At 36.6% G+C, this 18,222-nt stretch overlaps 7 protein-coding genes across 7 annotated transcripts; 2 read left to right on the top strand and 5 right to left on the bottom strand.

The window, feature by feature from the left end:
- Window positions 1–483: 483 nt before the first annotated feature.
- On the bottom strand, window positions 484–2,229 carry LOC17877410 (putative F-box/LRR-repeat protein At4g00320). The gene is made up of 3 exons (XM_006285553.2): window positions 1,252–2,229; window positions 973–1,113; window positions 484–891 (listed from the first exon to the last, which is right to left on the bottom strand). The coding sequence occupies exons 1-3, from the start codon at window positions 2,227–2,229 to the stop codon at window positions 484–486; spliced, it is 1,527 nt and encodes a 508-aa protein (XP_006285615.2).
- Window positions 2,230–3,187: 958 nt separating this feature from the next.
- Window positions 3,188–5,211, bottom strand: LOC17878383 (putative F-box/LRR-repeat protein At5g41840). The gene is made up of 3 exons (XM_006284249.2): window positions 4,207–5,211; window positions 3,935–4,075; window positions 3,188–3,854 (listed from the first exon to the last, which is right to left on the bottom strand). The coding sequence occupies exons 1-3, from the start codon at window positions 5,209–5,211 to the stop codon at window positions 3,399–3,401; spliced, it is 1,602 nt and encodes a 533-aa protein (XP_006284311.2). The 3' UTR covers window positions 3,188–3,398.
- Window positions 5,212–6,146: 935 nt separating this feature from the next.
- Window positions 6,147–8,862, bottom strand: LOC17880762 (putative F-box/LRR-repeat protein At5g41630). The gene is made up of 4 exons (XM_023779248.1): window positions 8,782–8,862; window positions 7,139–8,119; window positions 6,867–7,007; window positions 6,147–6,779 (listed from the first exon to the last, which is right to left on the bottom strand). Exons 2-4 carry the CDS (start codon window positions 8,114–8,116, stop codon window positions 6,354–6,356), a joined length of 1,545 nt encoding a protein of 514 aa, XP_023635016.1. The 5' UTR covers window positions 8,117–8,119; window positions 8,782–8,862; the 3' UTR covers window positions 6,147–6,353.
- Window positions 8,863–9,758: 896 nt separating this feature from the next.
- Window positions 9,759–11,141, bottom strand: LOC17880465 (KAT8 regulatory NSL complex subunit 3). The gene is made up of 6 exons (XM_006284413.2): window positions 10,877–11,141; window positions 10,708–10,769; window positions 10,488–10,623; window positions 10,342–10,417; window positions 10,190–10,255; window positions 9,759–10,101 (listed from the first exon to the last, which is right to left on the bottom strand). Exons 1-6 carry the CDS (start codon window positions 11,005–11,007, stop codon window positions 9,883–9,885), a joined length of 690 nt encoding a protein of 229 aa, XP_006284475.1. The 5' UTR covers window positions 11,008–11,141; the 3' UTR covers window positions 9,759–9,882.
- A 136-nt stretch (window positions 11,142–11,277) lies between these two features.
- On the top strand, window positions 11,278–12,123 carry LOC17880603. The gene has a single exon (XM_006286012.2). The coding sequence runs from the start codon at window positions 11,391–11,393 to the stop codon at window positions 11,931–11,933; it is 543 nt and encodes a 180-aa protein (XP_006286074.1). The 5' UTR covers window positions 11,278–11,390; the 3' UTR covers window positions 11,934–12,123.
- Window positions 12,124–12,136: 13 nt separating this feature from the next.
- Window positions 12,137–14,391, bottom strand: LOC17880602 (probable polygalacturonase). The gene is made up of 5 exons (XM_006283666.2): window positions 13,977–14,391; window positions 13,406–13,526; window positions 13,112–13,286; window positions 12,954–13,024; window positions 12,137–12,873 (listed from the first exon to the last, which is right to left on the bottom strand). The coding sequence occupies exons 1-5, from the start codon at window positions 14,316–14,318 to the stop codon at window positions 12,236–12,238; spliced, it is 1,347 nt and encodes a 448-aa protein (XP_006283728.1). The 5' UTR covers window positions 14,319–14,391; the 3' UTR covers window positions 12,137–12,235.
- Window positions 14,392–14,635: 244 nt separating this feature from the next.
- Window positions 14,636–18,175, top strand: LOC17879178 (DNA primase small subunit). Its single transcript, XM_006283665.2, has 17 exons — window positions 14,636–14,734; window positions 14,907–15,044; window positions 15,158–15,208; window positions 15,316–15,491; window positions 15,599–15,676; window positions 15,772–15,883; window positions 16,107–16,191; window positions 16,311–16,362; window positions 16,454–16,515; window positions 16,595–16,710; window positions 16,800–16,921; window positions 17,056–17,124; window positions 17,277–17,334; window positions 17,447–17,520; window positions 17,622–17,670; window positions 17,757–17,836; window positions 17,947–18,175. The coding sequence occupies exons 2-17, from the start codon at window positions 14,939–14,941 to the stop codon at window positions 18,007–18,009; spliced, it is 1,353 nt and encodes a 450-aa protein (XP_006283727.1). The 5' UTR covers window positions 14,636–14,734; window positions 14,907–14,938; the 3' UTR covers window positions 18,010–18,175.
- The last annotated feature ends 47 nt before the right edge of the window (window positions 18,176–18,222 follow it).

The following is an 18,222-nucleotide window of genomic DNA, read 5'->3' as shown; positions in this document are numbered from 1 at the left end:
AGAAACAAACTTTAGGGTTTCCGATGAATTTTGTGGACACCCAAAAAGTAGAAACGAAGTCTTATTCTTCTTCTTCTTCTTCTTCTCATTCCTTTCTCTCTCAGTCAATCAAACCCATTACACAGAGGAAACAAATCAATCAAGCGCTAAGATTCTAGAAATTGTCCGGAGTCCTACACGGCTTGGAACTATCGGAAGCTCACCGTCGAGTTACTACTTTTGTTTTTACTAGTCCTCTTATTTTCTAATCAATAGTATAGTTAACTCGATATTATCAAGAAACTATAATCCATTACAAGAAAAGAAAAAAAAGGACTCCTAGTTTTGTTCAATAGACAAGAAGAAGAGAGACAAACAAAAGATATTCAACATTCTCAGTCCAAAGGAGAGAGCAATAACACAAAAGCAACAAAACAAGAAAAGAACCATACAGTCGAATTGAAACAGAGTTTTAGAGTTTTTTAGCCTGAAACATGTTCATGTTCATGGCTGAGAAACCAAAAAAGGAGTAGCCTTTCTCATGGAGATAGTACATGATAGGTTGGGGATATCAGAAATGATTTGGACCTCACATTTAGCTGATCCCACTTTAGGAAGCTCTTGAAGTTGCTTGCATAGTTCCATCACATCTTCATCATTTGGTGTATTGTAGTACACTATCACTTGTTCAAGATTTGGCATTGTCTCTAGGAATTGTATGACCTGCTTTATCTGGTCATCTATGTCTTCTTCCACATAACAAATTTCACCAAAGTTAAATATCTTTATAACCTTCACCGGACTTGATGATAGGCAAGTATTAATATCCTCCTCCACCCCAAAATCATCCTGACCTTCGCAGACGCACCCTTCCTCGTCCCCACATTTAACTGTATATTTGTGATGCAGTCCCTGAAACATAAGATAATCAGATATCAAAATCTAATTTGTGAGTGTCTTAATTATAGTTTATTTAAAGGTTGTATATGTTACATCGAAGACAAGAGTTTGTAGATTTGGACAATTGTTGAGTACAGGTGGTAATGATTCCCATCCTACATCTAGTGCAGTCTTGATAGTTAACTGAATCAGATTCTCGAATATTGGCATTGTTTCACTGCAGCAACCAAGTACCTGAAACAAAAACCAAACCAACTATGTATATAATTCACTGATCAACTTGTGAATTGTGAACATCAACTCAAACAGAGGCTAGAATAGTCAATATCTGAGTAGAAATTAAAATTTTAGGAGAAAGATCTGATGACTAACCTTAAGAGTGAAATAAGACAAGTAGAGAATCTTGACATTGCATATTCCCATGAGAAGCTTTGTTACATTAACCTTGTCCTTTTCAGTCTGGCCTGATGTCTTCCTAAGTTTGAGTTTAGCTTCAACAAGCGAGTCAAAACTCACTTGTTGATACCTGCCAGCGATAGTATCCGAGTACTTCAGGTAGACCAGATTTGAATTATGAAATGAAAATGACACACTCTCGTTAAAATCTGTAGCTTCAACAGAATCTTCATCCTCATCAAAATACTGAAAACGAGAAAACAATAGTCTCTTGAGGGTTGGGATAGACACGGTCACGAAGCAAGTTCCAGGTTCCACAGACTCGTCCCACATCAACTTAACCAGCACTAATTCTTCGAGCACGTGACAGCCAGAAAGAAGCTTGTTAAACATTCTAGTATCTATCTTGAAAGAATCAAGATGAAGGGTCTTAAGATTCGGAAGAGAAACATCACCTTCCACATTAATGCTGACGCCATTCTTAAACTGTATTTTCAGCCTAACCAATGTCTTACTCACAAAGATCTCTGAAGGCAGAGGAGGGTAAAAACTCGACTTGGAACAAAAACCGCAAGGCGAAGGGATGTGTAGATCAATATCTAACACATCACGTTTCAAAACTTTTGGTAACCAATCCAACACCCGGTAGCCATCAACGACATCTTTACACTTAAGGTGGAATCTTTTCAACGTAGCATTCTCTTGCAAAGCCAATACGTTATCCACAAAAGCCATAACACTTTCACTCTCTCGAGGATGGGGAAAGATGGAGTCATCAAAGTCAAGATTTGGTACAAAAGCAAGCAAAGGTCTCCACCTTTTGGCAAGAGCAGTAGTTGAAGCAGCTTCTTTAGTTGGAAGGAATGATAAGATGTGACAAAGCATTGCATCTGGTAAACCGCTGATTAAATCTCTAGAACCATCAACAACCTTCTTTTTATTTTTCGATTTCATTTTGTGGCAGATACAAAACAACCACACTTAGAAGTTATATAACCTGAACAAAGACATGAAAGTCCGGTAAGAAACTCGAAACAACATGATTCCAAATAACAAACACTTAACCACAACAGATGACAAATGGACAAGAAAAGTGAGGCCATAAGAAGAAAATTTAGAAAACTTACTCAAGAACCAAAGCAGAGCCCAACCAAAAAAAAACAGAAAACGATTGAGTTTTCACATGATTAGGGTCTTTTGAAATCCTCTGGTTTTGTCTTCGTGTGTTTGTAAAGTCACCTGGTTTCTGAAGGGTCGCATAAAAAAGTGTGGATTACTACTTACTTTACTTTATGGTGGGTGTAGTTGAAGCGGTGGTCTTTAAGCAGTGTTGACACGTGTGATTCCTATGTTTTTTGGCTTTAGACTGGCTTGTTTAGCCATCTGCAGAAGAGAAGATCTATTTGAAAATATGGATCAGTTAATAAACTGTTAATGGCCGAATAAGTTACTTTGTCTATTTGGATGGTTATGTGTGGTTCGGTATTTCTTCAACTTGTATAGTGATCTTTGTTTGCTTGACTAATTGTAAAATAGGAGACCAAGCTATGTACAACTGTGCAGATTAAGCAAGTGCAGTTATTGAGACCAAGCTATGTACCTCTAAACGTTTACACTATTATGACCTTAGAGCGAAGCCATAAAACCAGTACACACTATCAATGTTCCAAATCTCTCGCTCCCTCTCGAGACTGTATTTTAACTTTGACTTGCGAATCAAAAGGACTCTTAAAGAAAGCTTGGAACAAAGAGAATCATGTTCATAGTTTCAATATCTGATTCACGAATGAGTCAATTCTTTCAGAACGCTAATATAGCCGTGGCTGAGACCAACTAATAGAACCAGATCTTTATCTTAGAACAACAAAATGTGATCATGTGCAAGAAGAAAACAAACGAGTACTAAATTTCATTCAAGGAAGAGAAGAAGAAAGACTGAACAAAAGATAACCAACATTCTCAGTCAAAAGAGAAAAACAAACATTATTCAAGTCATTAGAGAAGAACAAAAGGCAGCTAAGCAAACTTGTAGCCTGAGACATTTGAGTTTAGATCTTTTTGCAGCTAAGCAAACTTGTAGCCTGAGACATTAACCATGGCTGAGAAACCACAAGAAGAATCTTCTAAAGAAGAGTACCTCGTTTAGTCGAAGTAGATGTCAAGCTGAGATTCTTTGATTTTATCTGGACATTGCAATTAGCTGAAGCTACTCGAGGAAGCATCTGAAGTTTCTTGAATACTTTCATCACATCTTGATCATTTGGTGTATCGTAGTACAGTATTACTTGTTCAAGATCCGGCATTTTCTCTATGAAGTGCTTGACATGCTCTATCTGCTCCTCTACAACATCGGCAACATCATCACAAGACCCAACATCTTCATCATCATCATCATCATCATCATCATCGTCATCATCATCACCATCAAAAGTTTCACCAAACTTCAATATCTTTACAACCTTAACCGGACTTGATGATAGACAAGTGCGGACATCCATCTTCACCCCCCAATTATTATCATATTGGCACAAGCATCCGTCCTTGTCCCCACATCTATTGGAATCTTTGTGATGCAGTCCCTGAAACATAGAAAAAAGTCCAGTAAAAATGTGTGTTCAAAACCGTGTTAGCAATTAATGTAAAGGATGTGTAATAGTACTTCAAAGACAAGGGTTTCTAGACTTGGACAACTCTTGAGTAGAGGTGGCAATAATTTCCATCCTACATATGGTGTAGTCTTAATAGTTAACTCAATTAGGTTGTTGAACACAGGTAGTCTTTCTCGGCAGCAAGAAAGTACCTGAAACACAAACCAAATCAAATTGCAGCATCACTCAGTTGTGATATATGATTATTAGCCAACTCAAGCCCTTAATAATTGCTCTACTAACAGAGAAACAAAAGTAGTATTTAAACAAAGATTGTACTAACCTTAAGAGAGTCATCAGTCAAGTAGAGAATTCTAACATTGCGTATTCCCGTGAGAAGCTTTGTTACATTAGTCTTGTCTGTTTCAGTCTGATTAGGTGCTTTTCGAAGTCTGAGATTAGCTTCGACAAGCGAGTCAAAACTCACCTGTTTATACCTGTCCACAATAGCATCAGAATATTCTAGGTAGACCAAATTCGGAGTATCAAACGACAATGACACTCCCTCTTTATCCTCATCATAATCTTCATACTCATGAAAATTAGCCTCATAGCAATCTTCATAACGGCAAAACTTTAGTCTCTTGAGGGTTGGGATAGACACAGTCACAGGACAAGGTTCAGGTTCTGAATCCTCATCCCACATCAAATTAACCAGCACTAATTCTTCAAGCACGTGACAGGCAGAAAGAAGCTTGTTAAACGTACTCGTTTCTATCTTGAAATAATCAAGATGGAGAGTCTTAAGCTTGGGAAGAGAAACACCACGTTTCACATGAATGTAGACACCATCTTCAAACTGTATCTTCAGCCTAACCAATGTCTTGCTCTCAAACATCTTAGAAGGCAGAGGATAGAAGCTCGAGTTTTCACAAAAACCGCTAGACGAAGGGATGTCTAGATAAATATCTAACACACCACGTTTCAATACTTTGGGTATCCAATCAAGCACCGAGTATTGATCCACAACATTCTCACACTTAACATGGAATCTCTTCAAGGGAGCTTTGGTTTTCGCTTGCAAAGCCAATACACTATCCACAAACCCTATGAAACTTACAGAACTGTATCTCGTTTCTTCGTAAGTCCTTGGAGGATTGAAACAGAAAGAGTCATCAAAGTCAAGATTTGGTACAAAGGCAAGCAAAGGCTTCCATCTTTTGGCAAGAACAGTAGTTGAAGCAGCTTCTTTTGTAGGAAGGAATGATAAGATGTGACAAAGCATTGCGTCTGGTAAACCGCTAATTCTATCTCCATAATCATCGAAACCCTTCTTTCTCGAACCCATTTTGTGACAGAAACAGATCAAAACTTAGAAGTTACAACCTAAACAAAGACATGCAATAACTCCTGTTAGAAACCGAGAACAAAAAAAAAGAAGAAGGCTAAGAAACAACAAGTATACGGACATGAACAGTGAGATCAAAAGAAGAAAATGGAGAAAACTTACTAGGGCTGCTCTGTGAGCTTTCTAATCGTCGCCGTAAGTGACTGTTGGCTTTCTCTTTGTGTGTCAAGTCTCACATTAATAGAAAAAATTATATAAATAATAATGTGACTCTATAAGCAAAGTTCAATTCATTTTTTAACGTAATTTTGATTTATTGGCGTCCGTAACTTTACTTTGATGTGACCATAGTAATTATTAGTTCAATGAGATCTTTATACAATTTGTTTTATAAACTAGTTTACGTAACTTGCATAAGCAGATTTTTTATAATTATTATTTTATCCTTCGTCAATAGATTAGAAAACATAAACTCTATACAGATTGAGGTTTAAGAATTTTATTTTTTATATACTCTTCAAACTGTATTCTATTACATTTGGGATTTACTATTGACAAATATCTTTTTGAAATAGAGAAACTAAAAATTGTGATTTAATCTAAAAACACACATGAGTATAGTATACCATGCAAATGCAAATGCAAAAGTAAATACAAATCAAAGTAACACTTGGGACGTTGCTAACACATACACACATTACGTGATACATTTATCTTCACTTTGTAACTATTAAGTTAATTTCAAACTGGAGAGCTTTGACCATAGAGGAAAGAGCAAAAGGTTACAAACTTAAAAATAAAACTCATTGCAAAATCTATCTCGTAAATGCGAACACAAGAATTGGTCAAGCAAATTTGGTCTATACAATATTTCACAAATTTATAAACGTTTACTATTTGGTTTGTTAGTTTTCTTCAACATACAAGAAAAAAGATAGAGATAACACAAAAGATGCATGATATTACCATTCTAAGCCAAATAGGAGAAAAACATTTCAACGCCAGAGTCATTAAGGGAAGCAAAACCAAAACAAGAAAAGAAAAGAGAGTTATCAAAGGAAGAAACAAGAATTAAAAGGATCTTTTAGCAACTACACAAACTTGTAGCCTGAGAAAAGGATCTTGTAAAGGACAAGGACCATTTAGTCTGATGTATTAAATGATAAGCTGAGGTTATCTGATAACACTTGGATGTTGCAGTTGGGTGAAGCTACTACTCTAGGAAGCTGCTGAAGTTTCTTGAACACTTTCATCATTACATCTTCTTCATTATCTGATGAAAGAAAGTGCATCCTCACTTGTTCGAGATTCGGCATTTTCTTTAGGAAGAGCTTGACATGATCTATCTTCTCTCTTAAGCAATAAACAAGTCCACCATTGTCATCATCATCGATATCGTCTTCGTCATCATGGTTATCAAGAGTTTCACCAAAGTTAAGTATCTCTATAACCTTGACCGAACTTGATGATAGGCAAGGACGAGCGACCTCTTCCCAGTTACCAGCAAACTCTCTGCATAAGCACCCGTCCACGTCCTTACATCTATCTGTATTTATGTGATGCAGTCCCTGCAACATAAAGGAAACAGTTTCAAAATCTAAGTGTGTGTTTTGAACAACGTATGGTTGATTCACATGATTATGTAAGTATGGTACTTTGAAGATGAGGGTTACTAGATTTGGACAACTCCTGAGTAGAGCTGGCAATGCTTTCCATATTACTTCTGGTTTAGTCTCAATAGTTAAACGAAGGAGGTTGTTGAATGCTGGCATTGTATCACGACAAGAACCAAGTACCTAAAAGAAAAGAAAAAACACAGAAAACCAAATCAAGTCAAGACCTTAACCGTTCCCTATGAACTCATGAGTTTTGTTTATGAGTAGCAATATATTAAGTAAAGATTAGGAGAAAGATGGATAGAACTGACCCAAAGCATGTTAACATTCACGTGGAGGATCTTCACATTGCGTACTCCATTGAGAAAATTTGTTACATTACTCATTTCGTTAGGAAACAAATCAATTTCATATTCATCAAACCATTCGTTATTATCTAACTGCTCTGGTGTCAGCCGAAGTCCGAGTTTAGCTTCAACAAGCGAACCAAAACTCATTTGTTGATACGTATCCGCAATAGTATCAGAATACTCCATGTAGACCACATTTGGATTATCAAATGACAATGACACAGCTTGGTTATCATCATCATATTTTTCATAACGACAAAACATTAGTCTCTTGAGGGTTGGGATGGACACAGTCACTAAGCATGGTTCAACTTCCAAAGCCTCGTCGTCCCACATCAAATTAGTCAACGCTAATTCTTCGAGCACGTGACAACCAGAGAGAATCTTGTTAAACGTACTCGTTGTTGTCTTGAAATAGTTCAGATGGAGAATCTTAAGCTTGGGAAGAGAAACATCACCTTCAACGTTAATGTTGACACCACCTTCAAAGATTATAGTGAGGCTAACCAATGTCTTGTTCACAAACATCTCCGGAGGCAGAGGATCAAATTTTGAGCGGTCAGAATCAGCCCAAAACGAAGAGATGTTTAGATGAATATCTGATACACCACGTTTCAGCAAATTTGGTATCCACTCCAGCACCCACAATTCATCGACTACAAAATTGCCTACAAGTTTGAACTTGTTGAGCGGAGCATTCCCTTGCGAAGCCAAGACACCATCCACAAAACGCATAAAGCTTCTAGCGTTCGTTAACTTTTCTTTGTAAGACGTTGGAGGATTAAAATAGATGGAGTCATCAAAGACAAGGTTTGGTTGATCAAGAAACAGAGGTTTCCACCTTTTGGCAAGAACAGAAGTTGAAACAGCCTCTTTTATTGGAAGGAAGGATAAGATGTGACATATCAATGCGTTTGGTAAATCACTGATCCTATCCATTTCCTGACACACAGATCAACATACTTATAGTGAGGTCAAAATATTAATTTGAATGTAATAATATGAGCTAAAGATTTTCTTGTATTAAAATAAAATACGATTATAAAATTAAATGAAAAAGAAGACATCATGCTTAGAAGATCATCCACAAACTAGGACAAGCAAAATTATGGGTGATCAGAGAACCAAATCCGGTCCCAAAAAAGTTGGGTATTTGGAGCTCCTCGATCCGGATTTGGATATATAGATTTGAAGTTACAATACATATATTTGGATCGATCCGATTATATAAATAAATAATTTAATTATCTATATATGAATTATATATATATATATATAATATAAATAGTAAAATTGCTCAAAATTAATAAAGGCATATAAAAGAAATATGTCTTAAATATTTTTAAAATTTATTTGAAGTATTTATATGATATTTTTTTTAAAAAAATTATAAGATTCGTAGCTATTTTTGTGTAGATCTAGATACCCGTGGATATTGCGGATCAGAATCACTGCAGTTGTTTCACGGATCCGACAAATCCGAATTTGGGTATCCCTAAATTTCAGGTTATCTACTAATTGATGTTAACATGTGTCTAATCCTATCCAGCACCGAGGAAAGAAAACAATATTTTAATTTGAGAATTTGAAAGAGAGATTTTTACCTTTTTCCGAATAAAGTATTGATACCTCGTCTAGAGGTTATTGAGGGATTTTCTCTAACGTCTTCACCATATCTTTGGGGATTTTTTTTTTGTAAAAGAAGGGAAAGAAAAGAGAAAATAGATTTAATTAAGATTATGTTTTAGGATTAATAGAGGTGTATATTTATACAAGAGTGAGTCATAGGGTAATTCATAAGATTTATTTCCTTAATATAATTTCTTTGACAGCAAATATTTAGCATTGACTGAAATTTGTAGTAAATACTTTGCTTTAATAAAGTTTGGAAAATACCATTTGACCAATTTATTTTAAAATAATATCTTACCAAAAAAGTAAAAAAATTGGTAGAAGATTTATATAAGAGGAGCAAAAACTTTTGCTTTATAGGGTATTCATAAGATTTATTTCCTTTTGTAATAGTCATAAGATGTGTAAAGTAAGATAATTCAATAAATATTGAGAAAATATGTTGAATACATATTTCTTCTTCTATAAAGATATTTAATATTGGAATTAAAAACTGAAAATATTCTAATTATAAGATATATGAATTAATTTTTAAAATATATTTTTAAATACTTATATACAATTTTTTCAAAATATTTAAAATAAATTATTTAGAAATATATAAAGTTACAAATAACATTTGTCAGAGGTTGATTTTCTTTTTCTTAAAAGGTTCTCTGTATTGTGCAATCATTCTTCACAAAGGGCCAATTAATCATAATCAACTCAACTATTTATATTGACATACCTTATAGGATATAAGTAAATCATTTCAACATGTGTAATTTAGTAATCAATTACAGCAAAACAACCTCTATAGAGTTGGACTTGTAATATTTTATTAATTTATAAAATTAGTAATTTATCTATATATTAACTGGTTCAAAAATTTAATTAGGGACCGCAAATTTGTATTGAAATGTATTCATCACACAAAGCCAAAACCACCTTACTTTGGTGTAAGAAGTTGTAAAAAGAAATCCATGGAACTGCAGTTTACATTAGAAATTTTAACCAAAGTTGGCACATAATTGATAGCATTAGCCATTAGGAGTTGAATGAAGTTATGTAAAAGGCAGGCGATGATATATAAATTATGGGCGTTGAGCAATGGATTTGGAGACAAAAGTGGCTATTGCGTTCAAAGCGATATCTTCGACTTCAGCTTGTGTTAACCCCTTTGTTTGGAGGTGTTTCTTCCCAATCTTGAAGGAGTGATCTCCACCATCAATCACATGCAGCTCAGTCACAGCTTTCATTTCGTTACAAACAGCTTCAAGTTTATCCAAAGGACACATAGGATCTTTGCTACCCTTTCAAACCAAAAAAAAACAAAGATTCAATCATTTCCTTAACCATTCATCGGCGAAACAGAGTTTTGTTACTTAACGCGTAGAATACCTGCACAAACATCACTGGGACTCCCATTTCCAGCAAGGTCTCGTCTCTTATCACACCTTTAGCTCCCTGAAGACAACGTGTAATATTCAACTGGCCATTCATACATTACGGGGGAAACTAAAAATGGCTTTTCGTAGTCATAGAGTCCAAACCTTAAGTGGATATCCTAAACATATCACAGCTGAAACTGTAATATCTTCATTCACAGCTGAAACCATACAGCTTACTCTACAAGTGATAATAAGGTTAAGGTCACATTCAACACCAGAATATATGCAACGAAACAAACGAAATGTACCTAGAACCCATTGATTTGCCAGCTAATATCAAAGGATGACCAGGGAATTTAGCAGCAGTTTCTTTAACAACATCTGAATGAAACTCAATCAACTTTTCAGCTTTCGGAGCAACTCCTCTTTTCCCACCAGCAAGATCTACGAATCAAGTCCGCAGTCACTTTAAGCTTTTAAGTATATACTCAAACTTAACGATTCACCCAAACAAAAAAATTCACTCACAAGGGTAGTCAAATGTGACAACTTCAACAGCTGCTAATGTCTTCTTTAACATTTCCTTCCATCTAAAGCCAAACCCACCAACAAATACAGAGAAAAACTTCAAACCAGTTTGTGTCCACATGAGCAAGTGAATGAAGTCAGAAGAAGATTAGATTAGTAGAACTAGTACCTAATCATCCAGTCGGAAGAAGAGGGAGCACCGGCACCGTGAGCTAATACAACAACCGGCGAACATGCAATCTCTGATTTATCAGTACAAGTTTCTTCATTCCTCTTTCTTCTTTTCCTCCGTGACGCCATGGAAGAAACCTGGAAAGTCTCACTCAGACGTACAGTCTCCAAAATCCCTAAAGAAAAGGGAATAAAGGATTTAACTTTCGCGCCAAAATAATTGGGCCAATAAATTATGATCTAGCCCAGATTAAAACAGGCCCAAACCCAAAACAACAAAAACTATTTTTATCGATTTTAGCCTGACAAAGTGGAATCCTGGAGACAACGTTAATTATTGGGCCAATAAATAATGGTCCGACCCTTAAAATATGGGCTTTTAGGCCCAACCTCAATTTAAACAAAAAAAAAAACTATTTTTATCGATTTTAGCGTAAAAAGTTGATTCCTGGAGAAAACGTTAATAGTAGTTAACCCCGTTTAGAATTCCTTCTTCACAATCACACACAGCAATGGCCTCGCTCACCGTTACCGTTACCGTTACTGTTACCGTTCTTCTGTTCACGTTGGCTATCTCCGTCGCTACTTCCAAGCCGGGGAATGACATCATCGACGAACCCTTAACCACTGTATCAGCCGAACCCGACCCAGATTCCACAAAACCAACCCTTCCCGGACCCGACGAGGTCACAGTGCCGTTGAATTTCGTCAATTTCCATCCGATCAACCGTCATTTCCCTAGACGTCCGTTAACGACGACGGCTCCTTTCAAACGCCGTCCGTGCCACGAGCTGTGGGGACGACGTGGTCTTCAGATCTCTTACGGCACCGACATGATCTTCTCCGGCGAAGATGAAAAGGCGGCAGGTACAGACGCCGTCGTTGCAGATTTCCCGGCGATCAAGATCTTGGTCGTATCGTTCGCGTCGGAGGAGGATGATGACTCAAAGACGATTACGGTGAAATTGGTTAAGCGTAAAGAAGAAGATGAGAGAGGCTACTACAATGGTATGTTCAAGAGAAAGATTCGCAAGTTTCTTAACCATTTGGTCTAATTGAAGAAGAAGACTCGAGTTTGTGTTAGAATCTAAGATACAATTATATAAATAGTTTGGTTCATCCTATGATATGAAAATGATGATGATGATGATGTGTTTTGTTTATATATCAAATTCAGTAGCAGATGTTTCTTGTAAAGCTTTAGTTATATAAAATTGATTATATTAAGAATTGATTGCAGAGGTATCTATGGTCATGGTAATGAAAGAAAATAGTATTAACAACTGATTTCATTATGAAGATGCCAATAACTTACATTACTCTACATGTCCTCTCTTAGCTTTGGAGTAAGTAGTATTTAGAATTGGTTTTCACAGGAACCACCTTGTTGGGTGGTAGCGGTTAGCTCAGGGCAAGGTGTGGGGTTGACCTTGTTGGCGGCTCCTACGACATATGAGCATTTCCATATTGGAGAGCTTTTTGTTCCGGTGAGTGTAACATTGGAGAAGCAGAGATTGGTAAAAGGTGAATCTTTTAATCCCTGAACCATGCCAGCACGTTCGACTTTGATTCCCCATACGTTCTTGATTGTTATGCCTCTTACTATGGGAAGAGCGGTCGGGTTGAAATTATCGTCTGGGTGATTTCCGGTGTCGCCAGAGATTTTAATCCCTGTCCGGACTTTTTCCAGGTAAACTCCGGATATTGTTATCCCCTGGATGCTTCCTCCTCGGCCAATGTTTGTTTTGATGTGGATGCCGATCCCCGAATTGTACAGAGTGATGTTTTCTACCGTGATATTTTGGATTCCGCCAGAGGTTTCACTTCCGATTGCTATTCCAGCAAAAGGGGAAGATCCAGTGATGCGGCGAATGGTGATATCACGGCTTGGACGGTTGTACGCAATGCCATACTCATCCCAACCGCTCTTCACCGCAACAAGGTCATCACCAGTAGATATGTAGGAGTCTTCTATACAGACGTTAGAGCTTGAATCTGGGGCAATTAAGTTAGCTCATCAGTCATGATATGAAACCAAACAGATGTGATCAAGTGCAAGGGAAAACAGAAAAAACCTGGATCAATTCCATCAGTGTTGTAGGAATCAGTTGGAGCAAGAATGGTAACGTGATGAACAACAACACCACTGTAAGAAAAGAGGTAGTAAGTAGTAATTACCAAGTGCATATTCAAGTTCATGAGATGCTTACAAAGTGAGAGAGAGATAGTAAACCTGCAATAAACAGGATGAAGCGTCCAGAAAGGGGAGTTCTGAAGAACAACATGAGAGATGACTATGTTTGTTGAGTTCTTGAATTCGACGAGACCCGGTCTTGTAAACTTTAGAGTTCCACTTCTGTACATGTTCCACCAAGGTTCTCCTTGGCCATCAATCGTCCCATTTTTGCCTGGGAAACGGCAATTAACACACAAACGGGTTCTCAGTTTCAGCAACAAAGCAATCTGATTTCAGAAGATACATTTTTGACATCTAAGACACAAAAAGTAATCTCCGAACCAGCCTCACCTGTAATAACAACATCATTGAGTCCATCTCCATGGATAAAGCTGATATACCTTCGTCCAGGGCGCTCCCGTCCTCTTCCATAAGACGGCAAAGGATCAGTCAAAGGCCATTTCTCCGTATCCTAAAACAATTGAACAAGCATTATTCCTTAAGGCAAATTCAATCACAAATCGCAATGTACAATTGTACAATGTGACTCTTGAGCAGGAGATATCAACATCAAAGATGAAACCATAGTAAAGAAGCTAATCTTCAATATGCAACAACCAGATGATCAAACTACCTTAGAAAACTCAAAACCTTAAATCATTTGGTATAAATGCATTTTACAGTCACACCTAAACATAAATCCTCAAATCCAATCACATATCATAGATAAGCTTTATAACCAGAAAACAAACAAACAATTCCTAACACAATCACTGAATCAAGTTCTGCATAAGATTAATGCGAGAAGTTATAAAAGCTTTGATCAAGGTTAATTCAAAATCAAACCAGAGAACAAACAAACCAAACAATACTTAACATAATCATTGAATCAAGTTCTTCATATGGTTATGTAATCACTCACCTGAACGGCTTTAATAACGGCACCATCAGCGAGGTATAGAGTCATGTGACTGGTGAGATTGAAGCTCTGAGACAAATACACACCACGAGGCACATACAGAAGCGTTCCATCGATACTGTTGGAGTTCCGTATACGATCAATCGCCGCATTGAATGCTTTGGTGTTCAAGGTCTTTCCGTCACCAACAGCTCCAAAATCAGAAACCGATAACATCTTGGTCCTGTGCTTCATCGGAACTATACCGGAACACGTAATCGGAGCGCCAAGTAAGAGGTGGTGATTCAAAACAGCAGAGAGGAAGAAAAGTAAGGATAAAGAAATCGGAGCTCGAGAAACCCTCATATCTGAGATCGCCACAGAGGGAGAGAGAGAGGCAAAGTTGCTGTGAGAGAATTAAATGCCAAGGAAGAAGAAAGCAAAAAAACCAAAAAGCAGAGGGGATTGTTAATTTACGTTTTTGTCCTTCACTTTATGCTTAAAACGGTCTTTTAAACTAAATTTCGAATCAGCAGAAGTATTTAAAAAGCTACAAAAGTTCAACGGGCCTAAATGAGAAAGCCCATAACTATGGTTTGAGCCCATTGTCTCACATTTATTTCTCCCCGCCAAATTTACCCTAGTTGCTTTCTTCTTTCCCGCTATTTCACAGAGTTGCCCACTCCAAAAATCTCCCAAATGCCCACAAAATTTTCTAAATCGACGACGACGACGACACTGTTCTCCGGTCAAGCTTCTCCTTTTATCACCTTTCAAAATTCGTAAGCTTTCTCTTTCTCTTCCGATCAATTCAGTCCGAAGTTTATCATTTCAATCTGAAACTAATGTTCTGTATCTACTAACTCCTTTTTGGTGATGAGAATTTGATTCATTCCGATTATGATGTTTATATGAGTCCTTACGTGGGAAAAATCGATTTTTTTGTTTGCCCAGATAGTAAAAGCAACCCTTTTTGAGCGAGAAAGATGACGAGAGAGGAGATTAAAAACAATGGAGATGATATGATGATTGATGACCCAAAACCCAAAATCGAAAACGAATTCAATGTTCATTACCTCCGGATTTACTACGGCAAGTTTTAATTTTTTTTATTACATTTTGGCTTTTTTTGTTGTCTCTTCATAAATCAAATCTATATGTTGTTTGATTAGCTGATTTTTTTTTTTGCTTATAACATATTGCAGGAAATCTATTTCCTTACTCTGATATTTACAAATGGCTGTCATACGGACACGGTACATACATATGATGATTACTTGTGTTTTGTTGTTGTTCTTTCACACATGAAAGCTTATAGGTTGTGATGATATCTTCTATATTTGTCTGTGTTTGTTATATGTAGATGGGAAGCATCCTGGTTGTGATGAATACTACTTTGGTAGAAGAGAGTTCTCGTTTACGCTTGAAAACGATGTTTATTTGCGGTATAAGTCTTTCAAGAATGCTTCAGCTATGGAAGCTGCTATCAAATCTAATTTCCCATACAAGATTGATATTGGCGCTGTGTATAGCGTAGATGTAAGCTGTTCAATCCTGTTTTTTTTTTCTTTAATAAAAAATTTGTAACTTGTCTATGTTTTAGAAACTATCATACTCATATGAGGTTTATGAATGTGTTTCTTCAGCCAGATAAAAGACATGCCTATGCGCACAGTGGAACTAATTTGTTTACTCCAGTGGAGAGGGAGTTAGTCTTTGATATTGTAAGTTGTTAAGTATTTCTTGGAATTGGTTTTGGTGCTTATTATTATGTACTTTTCTTTGTTGATTGTCTTGAATATGTTGTTTGTTTCCTCAGGATATAACAGATTATGACGATGTAAGGTACTGTTGCTCGGGAGCCGATGTTTGCTCCAAGTGTTGGCCTTTAATGACAGTTGCTATCAAAGTCATTGATACTTCCTTGAGAGGTATCACATATGTTTTCTTAAGTTTTCAAATAGTTGATACAACTAGAGTTTCTAGTGTTCATGAGATTTTCCATCTATACGACTTTTTGTATTTTATTGCCCCTGTATTGTAAAGATCATTTTGGAGTTCATTGCTTGATCTAGTTTTTGTCAATGGGCAAGACTGTTTGGTCTTATCATAAAACAAAGTTGTAATCAATCATTCTGGTCTTGTCAATTGCAGAGGATTTTGGTTTCAAACATATTCTCTGGGTCTTCAGTGGACGCCGTGGAGTTCACTGTTGGGTTTGTGATGCTAAAGCTCGAAGGTGAAACAATTACTGAACGACTATTAACACCATTGCTCACTTCGCTTGGTGCATGTATTACTATCTGCATTTCACCTTTTGCTTTAGGAAATAAAGAACTGTGTGATAAAATTGTGCAGGTTGACGAATGAACAAAGATCGGCTGTTGCTGAATACTTCCGAGTTTATAAGGTAGTGTTCTTAAGATCTAAACTATGGTTTATTTTGTTGGTTTCTGCTATTGTGAAATTCTCTGAGTTTATCTATTGTTTATGTGACACAGGGAAATGAAAACAATGCAAAAAAAGTCGATCTTATGGGTCATTCTCTTCATCCGTTCCTTGCGTACGGGTTTATCCATAACCTCTTCCTTCCTGATTTTAAAATCACTGTCTTTGTTACTAATTTCAATCTGGCGTTTCAGGAGATCATATGTGGATTTTCTTAAGAATTTCTTTGAGGGTGAGTTACAGGCAACTCAAAGTATTTTTTCAAGCAAAGAAAAGTATGAGAAGATACTTGGGATGATAACAGATGAAGGTATGGAAGAGTGATGATGTATTTTTCCATCGTACCCAAGGTCCTCACCTCAATTTGGCCACTTACAATTATTTACATATTTGCGACAGATATTCAAGCAGATCTCAGAGGAAGGTGGGAGAATTCATCGAGATCATCATTATCAGAAGAAGCTACCAGCCTTTTACGGTGGGAGCAGCTTAAAAAAACGCTTCAGTCAAAGAGAAACAAGGTGTGTAATTTCTGAAATAATTGAAAACATGTATGTTTTATTGTGAAAGACTTAGTTGTTTTTCACTCAGCTGTTAGCATAATGAACTTGAATTCCAGATTTATTCATCTTCTGTCCTGTCTCCAATGTTATAGGCTCTATCACTGCGGACATGCATAGAAGAAATTGTCTTTACCTTTACCTATCCTCGAATTGATTTGGAGGTTTGTTCTAATCTATGATACACTTTTAATAAACCCACCGTGCTATAATGGTAATATTTCCTTGCTGTGTAAGATCCTGTAGCAACTGATAAGATGGAGGCTGGACAATTTTAGTGACTGTTTAGTGGTATGGTGCCTTCTTTTTATTTCAGGTCTCAAAGCAGATGAACCATTTGCTAAAGGCACCCTTCTGTGTCCATCCAAAAACAGGTTTCTTCACTGATTCTGACTATATAACACCAGTTGATAAGAATCATATTCATACTCAGTTCAATATATGGATGTGAGCTCAAATTCTTAAGAAATGTTGTCTGGTTTTCAGGTCGTGTATGTGTTCCTATTGACCCGAATAACTGCGATGAGTTTGATCCATTGGCAGTTCCAACTCTTTCACAGGTAAAATAATAGATAATGTGATGCATTAAGTGTGGCTCTGAAATATTTAATCACAGAGAGAGTTTTCCTTAGCTTATGTTTCATTTTCTAATGAATATCAGCTAATAGAAGAAATCAACTCAGGAGGCGTCAGTATGGATGTAGATGATGGTATGTTGTCAAATACAATCAATGTGGAATTGCTTTAGTGTAGACTTTACTAGCATATATAATTTTAAGTTATTCAACACCTGCAGATTCAGATAGAAGTTTACTTGGGAAATCAATCAAATTCTTCAGATCCTCGTTCCTAGAACCACTACTAAAATCTTGCAAGGTAAATCTCTCGATGTTTTGAATCGATGTGTGATCATGTCAAAAAATATTTTAAAAGGGGTCTGCTACAGTTATTGAAAGAGTGATGATATGTTAATCAAATGTCTGCAGGAAGAAATAGAGAGTTCGTACAAAACCAAAATTGAGAAGTCTAAGGATACATTCAACTGGTGATGATTGGATTGAGTTCAATGTGGTTTGTAAGCCACTTATTTGAGTTTGGTTCAGTTTGTAATGTACAAGCTTCACTAAGCTTTATAATCTATAAGTAGAGCCTCTCTATCTTTGTTGTGATGTTTCCTAAGAAAATTGTAGTTCTTTAGCGACTTATTGATATGCATGACATGTGACTGAATATATTCATATGCTTACGAATCACACAGATGT

Source organism: Capsella rubella, unplaced genomic scaffold (assembly GCF_000375325.1).
Source record: "Capsella rubella cultivar Monte Gargano unplaced genomic scaffold, Caprub1_0 scaffold_7, whole genome shotgun sequence".
Taxonomy (NCBI): domain Eukaryota; kingdom Viridiplantae; phylum Streptophyta; class Magnoliopsida; order Brassicales; family Brassicaceae; genus Capsella; species Capsella rubella.
The sequence above is the reverse complement of the archived record's forward strand: the minus strand, read 5'-3'. Positions and strand labels throughout refer to the sequence as shown.